Source organism: Embiotoca jacksoni, unplaced genomic scaffold (assembly GCF_022577435.1).
Source record: "Embiotoca jacksoni isolate LCO1_2020_lvr unplaced genomic scaffold, fEmbJac1.0.p SCAF_2, whole genome shotgun sequence".
Classification (NCBI taxonomy): Eukaryota; Metazoa; Chordata; class Actinopteri; family Embiotocidae; genus Embiotoca; species Embiotoca jacksoni.
Genome location: NW_027185340.1, coordinates 1,048,627 through 1,060,851, shown reverse-complemented (window position 1 = coordinate 1,060,851; position 12,225 = coordinate 1,048,627). Strand labels below are relative to the sequence as shown.

Below are 12,225 nucleotides of genomic sequence, written 5' to 3'. Positions count from 1 at the left end.
TCAGGACCTAACGAAGCTGAGTGTCAGTGTCCATCGGAGGGCCGGTGGTACCTGGCCGACAAAAAGCACTGCATCCCTGACAACGGGACTCGCTGCCAGCCAGGCCAGTTCACCTGTATGAACGGTCGTTGTATTCGAGCCCAGTGGAAATGCGACAATGATAACGACTGTGGTGATGGCAGCGATGAGTTGGAGAGAGTCTGTGGTAGGGTTTTCTTAAAAGAGCTTGAATACATTTTGTTCCCTATTTGCATTTCTTCCTTTATTGTCAGAAATCTCCCAGCCATAGTGATCCTCATAGAGCCCTCACACCTCCTGCATGAATGAATTCGATGTCCTCTCTTTTCTCTTTTTTTGAAATTTTCTATTCTTTACCTTCACTAATAATAACAAGTACTTTTTTTCTTTAACAAATTTCTTTCTCAGGACCTAAACCAATCTTCAGCTATGCTGGTGTGTATTCTTGCACTTTGTGATTAAATTTCCATTAACATGCTTCTCGCAAAGTACTAACACAAATCAACGCTAACGTGTGAATCAATGTGTTTGTCTTGGCATGCAGTCCCACAGTTGCTGTCTTCCTTTATTGCCTTGTCAGGTAAATGAACTTCCAATGCTTAAAAATACCAGCCGCCGTGTCTCTTGAATTCACTCTCTATTGGCCAGAGCTCTGACCTTTTCTTGATTCTGATTGGCAGCCTTCCACACCTGTGAGCCTACGGTGTTTACCTGCGGCAACGGGCGATGCGTGCCTTACCACTACCGCTGTGACCACTATGACGACTGTGGAGACAACAGTGATGAAGAGGGCTGTCTGTTCAGGCCCTGTGACCTCAACACAGAGTTCACCTGTAACAACGGGCGCTGCATTGCAAAGGATTATGTTTGCAACGGCATCAACAACTGCTATGACAACGGCACCTCTGATGAACAAAACTGTCGTGAGTATCCTTAGATTGCCGCAGGAATTAAAGAGCGGTAAATACTCATCAAAGTGGTTTTTACTTGTGAAATATGTTTTCATTTATGATTATCTCAGCGGAGAGAACTTGCCAGCCAGAACACACAAAATGTCAGTCTACCAACATTTGCATCCCACGATCATACCTGTGTGATGGAGACAACGACTGTGGAGATATGAGCGACGAGAGCCCAACACACTGTGGTGAGTTCAGCAGTTTTACAATAAAGAAGTGATGTATTTTTTCTTTTGTCATATAATCTAAATAGGCCTCTTACACTGTATACGCTCACATGTGCTTACAGGAGAAGTGCACGTGTAATTAATAACATGAATTTAATATTTCATGTTTTTTTTAATGTTTTTATTTTATGTTTTATATTTGCTTTCTGAGATCCTCTGAGAGTTTTATATATCCTTCATCATCAATTCGTAAAGATTTTTCCTGCCATTTCATCATCTATGTGCATTGCATTGTAGGAAAATACCTTAAATTAACAGGGCACACAAAAATCCATTAATTTTTTTGTATCCATATTGACTCGTTTTAGAATTTATCTTTTTTTTTTCACACTTTTTCAGTGTGAATTCTCCAGTTTCAGTTTCTACTAGGTAGCATACGGTTTCCTCTTTAAAACTAAAAGAATATAAGAGAAAAACATTCAGCAACAATCGCACAAACTGAATCAATCCGAAAGGCGATATCATTTTTTCTGGTAACTTTTGCATTAAACTGTTTTTCATTCATCTTGATTCAGGTGTGTGTAACCTCCATTACCTTGTAACAAAAAGTCATTTTGCATATATGATATGTTGCAACCAAGGGATCTTAAATCTGCCAAATCCTCCAAGTGATTTCATGCCTTGCCACATCTTCATAGCTGAATCCACATGTTCCCAAAGTGAGTTCCGTTGCTCCAGCGGTCGCTGCATCCCGGCCCACTGGCACTGTGATGGAGGCGCCGACTGCGCAGACGGCTCTGATGAACCCCTCTCCTGCAGTGAGTCACACAACTCTCTCACCCCCAAAATGGGCCTTTTGGCTTTTGTGCCTCTGCCCCCCCCCCCCCCCCCCCACCACCACCACCAGCAGTTATCAGCTGCTCGTTTATTGTGTGTTTGCTTCTCTCTCAGTCTGTGAGAGAGTTCTGTGAGTGATGTAGCGGAGAGTGCGAGTCACTGGTGTATTTCTTTGTTGACGAGTGGTCAGTCAGGCCTCCTATTGTGTGCTGCATTCCTCTGTGGTGACGCCCCTCAATGTCCTCTGACAAACAGCACCTCCCCCTCCCTTTGTCCACCAGGGGTTACAGAGCCTCACTTTGGCTTTTGTTTAGATAGCTCACCATGCATGGGAATGTGGAGTTGCCATGACTATTTTGAAAGCTTTGCCAGTGTCTTATTTCGCTTCCTTATTAGCTGGAAAGCAGCGGGGGAAGTACCTGAGATAATTGGTAATTACAGACTGGAAAACAAGTTATACAAAGGGATTGACATTTACATTGGATAAAGATTAGTTTGCACACATTATACAGTCACAGCATTGTGTTTGGGTTGCTGTATTATCTCCAGTCTAATGTTTATGGTTTGTCTCTGCAGCCACATTGGTCAGAACCTGCAACCCAGATCAGTTCCGCTGTGATGATGGAAGGTGCATTGCATCATCCTGGATCTGTGACGGGGACAATGACTGTGGTGACATGAGTGATGAGGACCAAAGGCACAATTGTGGTATGCATCCTTTCAGCCGTCATCCTTTCTCCTTTCCATTACTTCAGGTTCTGCTTTTTTAACCTTATTCTACAGCTTCTCACTTCTTCATCCCTCCTCAAAGAACATCCTCTTTTTCCCTTTTCCCGTCCACTTCTTGACTTTGCTTTGTCCTGCTCTCCTCATCCTGTTGTTAATCAGAATACTGGCTGATTTAGGAAGACACCACTGGGGGAGAGTTGTAGGGGAGATACTGGCAGCGAGTGTCCAGCATCTTAGTGTCCTGTCGAAGGTCTCCGGTCCAAGGAGCTGACATTCCTGATTTCTCCTGCCTCACTCGTTACTTTGTGCATGTCTCCTTTCTCTGGTTTCCTGGCTCAAGGTGGATCAAGATTCTTATATTTCACCAATGTGTGCTCCAAAAAATACGACGCCTGAAGCTAAAGTCTTCAGTGCTGCCTGAGCCCCTGTAGGAGACTGCAAACAATGCGAGTCAATCACATTAGATGGATAAAATGGTCTGAAATACAGTTTGGAATGTTTGGATTACCACAATTTGAAGGGTTATGTTGGGTCATCTCCGTCATTATTTAAATTCTTTTAAATCCCTCTGCCTTCTTTTTTTTTTTTTTTTCCAGCCAATCGCACATGTTCCAGTACAGAGTTCACTTGTGTGAACAACCAACCACCTCAGCGGAAATGTATTCCACGCGACTGGGTGTGTGACGGAGACGCAGACTGTGCAGATGCTTTGGATGAGCGTCAAAACTGCACACGCAGATCCTGTGGCGTCAATGAGTTCACTTGCGGCAATGGACTCTGCATACGCAGTTCCTACAGGTTAGAGAGAAACTCCTTTACAAAATTTACAAATGAAATCTATAATGAGTCTGTCTGGAAATTTGAGTTGATTTTCTTTGGTCTTGTAAAACCAGGTGTGATCGTCGTAATGACTGCGGAGACAGCAGTGATGAGCAGGGCTGCACGTACCAGCCGTGCCAACAACACCAGTTCACCTGCCAGAACGGCCGCTGTGTGTCCCGCGACTTTGTCTGCGATGGCGACAATGACTGTGCGGACCAGTCTGATGAGCTGGAGCACATGTGCCACACGCCGGCTCCCACCTGCCCGCCCGGAGAGTTCAGGTGTGACAACGGACACTGTATCCCCCTCAGCCAGGTGTGCGACCGCAACGACGACTGCTCCGACAACAGCGACGAGAAGGGATGTGGTGAGTGTGAACAGATTTGAGCAATACTTCAAGAAATCAGTGGTTAGAGAGTTTGTCTGCAGTTGGAAAGAGCTGGAAGTGATGTGAGGAAAGACAGCAGAAATTGTTGGATGACAATTTGGACGACAACCAAAGTACAAGACTTTTGTTCTCTCCTCACTACTATTCTTAATTGGCAAATAATCTGCAGTTATACAATATCAAATGACCATAAGATATGTTGCTTTATACATATATAGATATTGATTATAAACACATATACAAGAACACAGATAATACAGCTTATCATTTGGCTGTGTTTCTCTATGAATGAGTTGGTCTGAGAAGTTAAGTTCAAGTTGTCTTTAATTATGAATTTAAGAACCTGTTGTCTCTATTTCTTGTCTCACTGTAGGAATCAATGAGTGCACAGACCCGTCCATTCACCACTGTGATCACAATTGCACCGACACACCTACCAGCTTCATCTGCACCTGTCGTCCCGGCTACCGCCTCATGTCTGACAGTAAAACATGCGACGATGTCAACGAGTGTGCAGAGACACCGATCGTGTGCAGTCAGGTCTGTGAAAACACCGTCGGCTCCTACATGTGCAAGTGTGCTCCGGGATTCCTGCGAGAGCCGGACGGGCACAGCTGCCGTCAGAACAGCAACATCGCACCTTACCTCATCTTCAGCAACCGCTACTACCTGAGGAACCTGTCGACAGACGGGCACGACTACTCTCTCATCCTGCAGGACCTGACCAGCGTGGTCGCCTTGGACTTTGATCGCGTCGACAAGCGTCTCTATTGGATCGATGTGAGCCGCAGAGTGATAGAGAGAATGTCTTTTAACGGCAGCAGCAGAGAGGTGGTGGTCAATGGAGTTCTGCACGGCGAGGGCCTTGCGGTGGACTGGATAGCCAGGAAACTGTACTGGGTGGACAGCTTCTTGGATTGTCTCAAAGTGTCTGAACTGGACGGCCGCTTTGTCAGGAAACTGGCTGAACACTGCGTCGATGCTAATAACACCTACTGCTTTGAAAACCCCAGAGGCATCGTGTTGCATCCCAAACATGGGTGAGGAATGAAGTCGTACATTAGAGACCAATCATTATGTTGGCATTGCCAAACTTATTTGGCTTCGACTTTGCTGGTGTTATAATGTGTATTGGCTAATCACAACATATTGATTATGTCAAATTTCATTCACTCATTATTGGAAGCTTTGTTTATATATAAAATCCTATCCTTGTTTACATGTTTAACTGACCTGACTAAAAGACTTTCTAGGTCATACTAGCAATTAACTGGAATTCATTGATTGAAAAAGAACCAATTAAACATAATACTTTTCATATTTACCCTATAATTAACGCCAAGTTAATTATTTCCTAGAAGTGTTAAATCACAGGTAGTACTCAAGTCAAGTGATTTGTTTTGCAAACATCAAAACGACACCCAGAAAATGTAAAAAATAAACATCATTAATGTTCATTAACTTTTTAATTGTGAAGTATCTGGCTTCTAAAATACACTTGGCACAGCTTTGAAATAACAAACCATTGGGGATTCTTTTAAAAAATATTTAAAAATTTAATAAGGCAAATATTTCCTTGAAAAAAATGAATATCTCTGTGACTCAAGTCATATTGAATGAGAATGGCTGAACAGTTTGTTTGTTGTGTGAACTCTCTTTCTTTCAGGTGTATGTAGAGAAGTATTCTGAAGTAGTTTTCTTTTCTCCGTCAGATTTGTGTACTGGACCGACTGGGGAGATAAAGCCTTTATAGGTCGTGTTGGAATGGATGGAACCAACAAAGCAGCCATCATCACCACGAAGATCGAGTGGCCCAACGGGATCACGATCGACTACACCAATGACAAACTCTACTGGTCCGATGCTCATCTCAATTACATCGAGTAAGTGCATCAGAAAGTGGACTGAGTCTTGCGGTAAAACGAGACTGCAGGAGACCCTCTGACTTTGTTTTTTCTTCCGTCAGGTACTCTGACTTGGATGGTCAGCACAGACACACAGTGTATGATGGAGATTTGCCACACCCATTTGCACTGACTGTGTTTGAGGACACGGTTTATTGGACTGACTGGAACATGCGCACGGTGGAGAAAGGCAACAAATACGATGGATCAGGTCGTCAAACCCTGGTTAACACCACACACAGACCGTTTGACATCCACGTGTGTCATCCTTACAGACAGCCTATTGGTGAGTTACAATTGTAATAGAAGTGCAGGTACTTCCCTTTGATGAACAACACCCGGTCTGTATTTTCTCACCTGTGGTGAACTGATACTGTTTGACCGGCTGTGGCTCTTCCTCTGACAGGAAACAACCCCTGTGCTGTGAACAATGGAGGCTGCTCTCACCTGTGTTTGATCCGTCACGGGGGGCGAGAACACACCTGTGAGTGCCCCGACCATTTCCTGACTGTTCAAATAGGAGGTGTGAGCCGATGCCTTCCCATGTGCACCAGCACCCAGTACAGATGTGCAAACAATGAACGGTTAGTCAAGATTCCTTTCACATCCTTTATGATCTTTTTATGTGGTTTAGAGGAACTGCCATTAACCAACAGACAACATTTAGGATGAGGCCCTGCTACTTAAATCCTTGACATTACTTCATGCAATTTTCTTTTTCCCCTTACTAAGCAGTAAGACTTTCTTCATCCATCTAGCCATCTGTCTGCCATTTCAAGAATGTGTGTACTGTAAAACGTATTTTTCTGTGGTTGCATTAATTTTGACGGTGTGGGAATGTCTCAACAGATGTGAAAACTCCAGATACTTTGAAATAACAGGGAGATTTATCTGGCAGTTACAGGTTTTATCAGTATCGTGTCAACCCATTTCGTAAAGGCTTAAATGTAAAGGATGTTCATTTATATTTTTCACAAAATCAGTTTTGGGTTGCATAAAATGTGACCTCACAGTGCAGTGATAAGGCCAACAGAGGCTGGTAAAGATTTTATATATTGATATGAGTACACGTGTATTTCCAAATGTACATAGTAATGATTAGGAGGTGGTAAATCCTACTCATGCTGCGTTTAACTTTTAAACCACCGTATATTTTCTCAGCCTTTCTGAAAGTGGGAGTTGTTAAGAAGTTTGAACAGTTAGAGGGAGTTTTGTGTTATTTGACATGCTCTGCACTACATAGATCAACATGTGTTATTACATAATGTAAAACTTGCCCTACCGCTGCTTCAACAGCTGTATACCCATCTGGTGGAAGTGCGATGGTCAGAGGGACTGCAGAGACGGCTCAGACGAGCCCCTCACCTGCCCGACGCGCCACTGCAGGCTCGGCCAGTTTCAGTGCAATGATGGAAACTGTACCAGTCCGCACTTCCTGTGTAACAGCAACCAGGACTGTCATGATGGCTCAGATGAAGACGCTGTGCTGTGTGGTGGGTTTCATCCTCTGTTAGAGACGCCACTTATTTTAAGTTTGTCTCTATGTTCACATTTCTAAATTTCTCATGACCACACGGTTGTTAAAACATATTTCTTTCCACTAAGCGGCTTGTTTTCCTTCCAGCTACACACCAGTGTGAAAGCCACCAGTGGCAGTGTGCGAATAAGCGGTGCATCCCTGAGTCGTGGCAGTGCGACGGTGAGGATGACTGCGGTGATCAGTCTGATGAGGACGCCGCCCACTGCTCCACCAGGACCTGTCGTCCTGGACAATTCAAGTGCCGCAACGGACGCTGCATCCCGCAGAACTGGAAATGTGACGTTGATGATGATTGTGGTGACAATTCTGATGAACCATTAGAGGAGTGCAGTAAGTAGCTTACAGTTTCCTTCTTAGTACACTAGTTGTGCCTCCTCATTTTAATCATATAAGAACTAATGTGCGTAGTAGTCAAAGTAGTGTCAAATCTTTGGCTCAGATGAAGATGCACCTTAAATAAACTGCAACTACAGATTTGACACAAAGTTTAAAGTCTAACTATCTATAGATTTTGATATTTACAAATGCCTTATCATGCCTGTCATGTTTGTGAATTGACGCTCTTGGTAATTTCCCCACAGTGGGACCAGCCTATCGATGTGACAACCACACACAGTTTGACTGCAAGACCAACTACCGCTGTGTGCCATTGTGGTCTGTTTGCAACGGCCACAACGACTGCAGAGACAACAGCGATGAGCAGGGCTGTGGTGAGTCTTCAGCAACCTTCCTTCAAACACAACTGAGGACCCGTTAAATGGTGGCAGTGATTTGAAGATTGTTTATGAGCAGGATTTATCGCTCTTTCAGACCTCATGTTGAAGCTTTCCAGCTCTACATTTGGTGTTTGTTCATTGATGGTAATATTATTCTTGAGGAAATTCGAAAATTACAAGATGGAAAGAAGACATTTGCTCATGCGGTGAGTGAAGGGCAATTAGCCGACACCTCAGCCTCCTGTGGAACATTACACAGTGTGGTAGTGGGAGGTGCTGATGGAGAGCGTCTCACCACTCACCCTCCCCCACCATTTACCGCTCCCTGAGAGCACACCAGATTTATGAGCTGTCCATTGGTATGAGTCTACATATATGTGTGCATGTGTGTGTGTGTGTGTTGTTGCTCTGTCCTTGCGTGGGGGCAGGGTTCATGCAAGTCTCTTTGTACTTGCTGCGGTCCAAACACACTCGCCTCGCTCTCCCATCTCTTATCGGAGAGCCTCACTCCATTAGTGCCATGCCTGCGCAGGAGGGGAGATCTGTGCTAATCTTCCTGTAAGAATGCAGCAGATGGGCCAGGTGGAGGGCTCGGAGGCCAGGACTGGCTAACACCGCTATCTTTGACCCCCAGCGCTGTGTGGTAGAGACGGCTCAGACCAGCTCTGCTCCACTCCTCTCCCGTCTGTGCTTCTCCTCTCCTGCAGTCTTATCCTCTGCAGACATGGCATGGATAGAGGTCACCCATCTGTCTTTGGCAGGCTGCTCTCCTCCCTCCATGTTTGCAGTTTAATTAAAAAGAAAGATGTCTTTCATTTCAAATTGACATTTTATTTTTTACTTTAAATGCCTTTAAATTTCCTGTCATGACACTCAGTTGTTGTGCATCTTTTCTCATCTCTGCTAGTTGTACGAAACAGTTTCACCAGTGAGAAGATTTATAATCTTCAATGTGTCATTTAAAGTTTATTATACTATATGTTTGTGCCATTGTGGTGACAAACTAATGAAAGAGAGCTTGTAAAACAGTTAAACAACGAGTGTCATGGACAACATAAATCTGTTAGCTGTGCAGTCTGATACATCAGTCCTGCAGTGAATCCTTCACTTCTCATAGTGTTCAGTTTCTGATAAAACTGTTCACTAGAGAGGAACTTTATGGTCATCTTGATGGCTGTAGTTTGTACTGCTGTAAAACTGTATTGTGTTTTACTGACATGGCTTTCTTATATTTGGTTTACCACATTTATTTGTGATGATTGTAAACTAAAATATTCCACACGTTTTTGTGTAAATGCAGTTGTTCATATTGGAAGAACATATTGCAGGACTGTTGTATTAGATTGCAATTTTAATTGTTTTGGTCCAATAAACCTGCATCTATGTGTTGGTTGATCACAAAATATAATTTAAAAAGATTCCAGTAAAATACTGAAAACACAAGCCTGCAGCTTAAGTGGTTTGTTTCTGGCTTCTCCCATTGTTTTTTTTCACAGTATCCACATTTTTTAAATGTGTAAATCATTGTTTACTTTGTTTTCTATAATTAATTATTATATAACTTGCACAAATGAATCACACTGTGCATTTAATTAGTGGTTTTCTTGCATCATGCTCCTAAAGATTGGGTCACGCTATCATGTATTTGCTAAAAGCAACAAACAGAGTTGTGGTCTTTCCACACTTGCAGCACTTACATCTTAGAGTAGTTACAAACCTTGTGTACCTCCAGAAAAAGAATGACAGTGTTAACTCTGTTTCACATAACGATGATCCATCAGGTGCTCTTTCAGTAAGCAAAACGTTCATGGAAAATAAATGTTCTTCAGGCCTCCGAAGAAGTCACAGAACACTCAAAAGCTTCCTTTAGTTGGGAATAATGTGCGTGCTCTTCTCCCAGATGAACTGAGCTGTGATCCAGGTGGAGACTTCCAATGTGACAACCACCGCTGCATCCCACTGAGATGGAGGTGTGACGGAGATGACGACTGTGGGGACAACTCCGATGAACGCAGCTGCAGTGAGTGAAGTTCACATTCACAGATAAACACATCATCCAGTGGGGTTTTGCTGCATTGTTTTGATGTCAGCTAAGTGTCTCTTTAAGTAGGCTTACTGTGGGATTTTACTGTAGCTCCAGATCTGTGGATTGTCTAAATGAGAAAAGAGTGTTGATGGGAAAGAATAGTGTTGCCATCATTTTATCAGACAGCTGGGAGGTTTTGTAAGAGGCTCGACACTTCTGCCGACGGTGGAGTGCTGAGAGAGGTAGTCTTATCAGCTGCTGGAGAAACAGGCTGTCCTCTGTGTGTCAGAGAGAGGGAGTGAAGGAGTCTGTCACCTCTTGCCCTGGAGAGTTTAAACATGTCTGAGAACATGCCAGCTAATAACTAGTATGTAGCTTCTCAAAGAAGAGGCAGTGATGTTAAATCACAGCTCCCCATGTTGCTGCTTTACTGATGCCAAGAGAGTTTGTCTCCAGTGAACTCATGAGCTCAGTGCAGTCGGAGCTGCACATGCTGCTGTGTTTAGTGCAAAGTTGTGTTTAATGTCATAATATGGAAGACAGTGATGCAGATCGTTCGATGTACAATTACAGCTGATGAAACTAAGAAGAAAGACGTCACATAATAGCTTTTGACATTCATGTATCTCTAATATAAGCTTTTCATGACAAAAATAAAGTTCTGCATCTGCTTGGATTCCTCATTGTTTAATTTCTGTTTTTCCCAGCGCCACGCGCATGCACGGAGAGCGAGTATCGTTGTGATAATCTGCGCTGCATTCCCGACCGTTGGGTCTGTGACCATGACAACGACTGTGAGGACAACTCGGATGAAAGGGACTGTGGTAAGTGGAGGCTCTTTGTTTTGGCTCGGGATCTGGCTGTTTGTGAGTAACGGAGGGCTGCACTAAACAAAGAAGCAATAAAACTTGAAGTTTTGAAGCTTAGACAGACAGGACCACCAACGGTCTTTTATTCAAAGAGCGTTTATTCAGTCTGCTACAAATGAAAGATTTTTCTACAATAAACCGAGTACAGGACAGATCAATGTTGTTGAAGCTCAAGTCTCACCTATTATCACTCGTAATTCCTGATGACATACATGAAACAAAAGAGTATTTCCCATGTAATGATAACTTATCATTACATGCTTGTTTAATGCATCTTAATTGTTGTCATGCCAACGAAGTAATGCATGTGCATGTTTCTTTGATATTAAATCAGGCGATAACTTGTGCTGGTTTGGTTGTTGCAGAGCTGCGGACTTGTCATCCTGGTTACTTCCAGTGCAGCAGTGGACACTGTGTCGCTGAACGTTTCATGTGCGACGGCAACGCCGACTGTCTGGACTACACCGATGAGACGTCATGTCGTGAGTGTTTCACATCTGTTGTTTTCCTTGTGCAGCCTTTGGTATCGTAACTGAATGCAACACATGTACGACTATTCTCGTTCTTTTCCTCTTCGTCTTGTTGTCATTAGGACTGATGATTGTGAGTTCAGTTGTTGGTTTTCAGGTCATCAGTCACAGATTTAGTTTGACACAATGGTTCTGACTTTCAGCGACCCGATTTCCCAACGGCACATACTGCCCCCCCTTCCTGTTTGAATGCAAGAACCACGTTTGTGTCCAGCCTCACTGGAAATGTGACGGAGACAACGACTGTGGAGACAACTCGGACGAGGAGCTTCACCTCTGCTGTAAGAAGTAACATCTACGCTCCAGAATGCACGAAATCAAAGATTCGGACATCTTGTGCCAGATTTCAAACCCAGAATCACATCAGACAGCATATCAATGTACTATTTGTACAATGTCTGTACAATAGGTTGTTAAATTACATTTTTAAATCTGTTCAATGTGGTTTACTTCAGATGCACTGATTGTGTTGCTCCACAGTGGACATCCAGTGTGAAGCTCCTTTCCGTTTCCGCTGTGACAACAATCGCTGCATCTACAGTCACGAGCTGTGTAACTCTGTGGATGACTGCGGCGACGGATCTGATGAGAGACAACAAAACTGTGAGTGCACTTTTTTATCACAGATATAAGAAGCAGCTGCTGCAGTCGCTGATGACTTGATGACAGTAATTCATATTTAATATTTGAACATAACTAGAAACCTCTCCAGCTCTTTTT

At 43.5% G+C, this 12,225-nt stretch overlaps 1 protein-coding gene across 1 annotated transcript in view; it reads left to right on the top strand.

The window, feature by feature from the left end:
* lrp2a (low density lipoprotein receptor-related protein 2a) overlaps positions 1 to 12,225 on the top strand; it is a 45,316-nt gene that overhangs the window by 26,662 nt on the left and 6,429 nt on the right. The window contains exons 44-64 of the mRNA XM_069153771.1: positions 5 to 205; positions 427 to 453; positions 563 to 598; positions 699 to 941; positions 1,040 to 1,165; positions 1,843 to 1,962; positions 2,558 to 2,689; positions 3,307 to 3,508; positions 3,604 to 3,899; positions 4,294 to 4,960; positions 5,633 to 5,803; positions 5,887 to 6,110; positions 6,231 to 6,408; positions 7,121 to 7,317; positions 7,449 to 7,694; positions 7,946 to 8,074; positions 9,981 to 10,100; positions 10,814 to 10,930; positions 11,341 to 11,457; positions 11,649 to 11,786; positions 11,986 to 12,108. Coding sequence (XP_069009872.1) covers positions 5 to 205; positions 427 to 453; positions 563 to 598; positions 699 to 941; positions 1,040 to 1,165; positions 1,843 to 1,962; positions 2,558 to 2,689; positions 3,307 to 3,508; positions 3,604 to 3,899; positions 4,294 to 4,960; positions 5,633 to 5,803; positions 5,887 to 6,110; positions 6,231 to 6,408; positions 7,121 to 7,317; positions 7,449 to 7,694; positions 7,946 to 8,074; positions 9,981 to 10,100; positions 10,814 to 10,930; positions 11,341 to 11,457; positions 11,649 to 11,786; positions 11,986 to 12,108 — 3,810 coding nt within the window. The remainder of the gene's footprint in view (positions 1 to 4; positions 206 to 426; positions 454 to 562; positions 599 to 698; positions 942 to 1,039; positions 1,166 to 1,842; positions 1,963 to 2,557; positions 2,690 to 3,306; positions 3,509 to 3,603; positions 3,900 to 4,293; positions 4,961 to 5,632; positions 5,804 to 5,886; positions 6,111 to 6,230; positions 6,409 to 7,120; positions 7,318 to 7,448; positions 7,695 to 7,945; positions 8,075 to 9,980; positions 10,101 to 10,813; positions 10,931 to 11,340; positions 11,458 to 11,648; positions 11,787 to 11,985; positions 12,109 to 12,225) is intronic.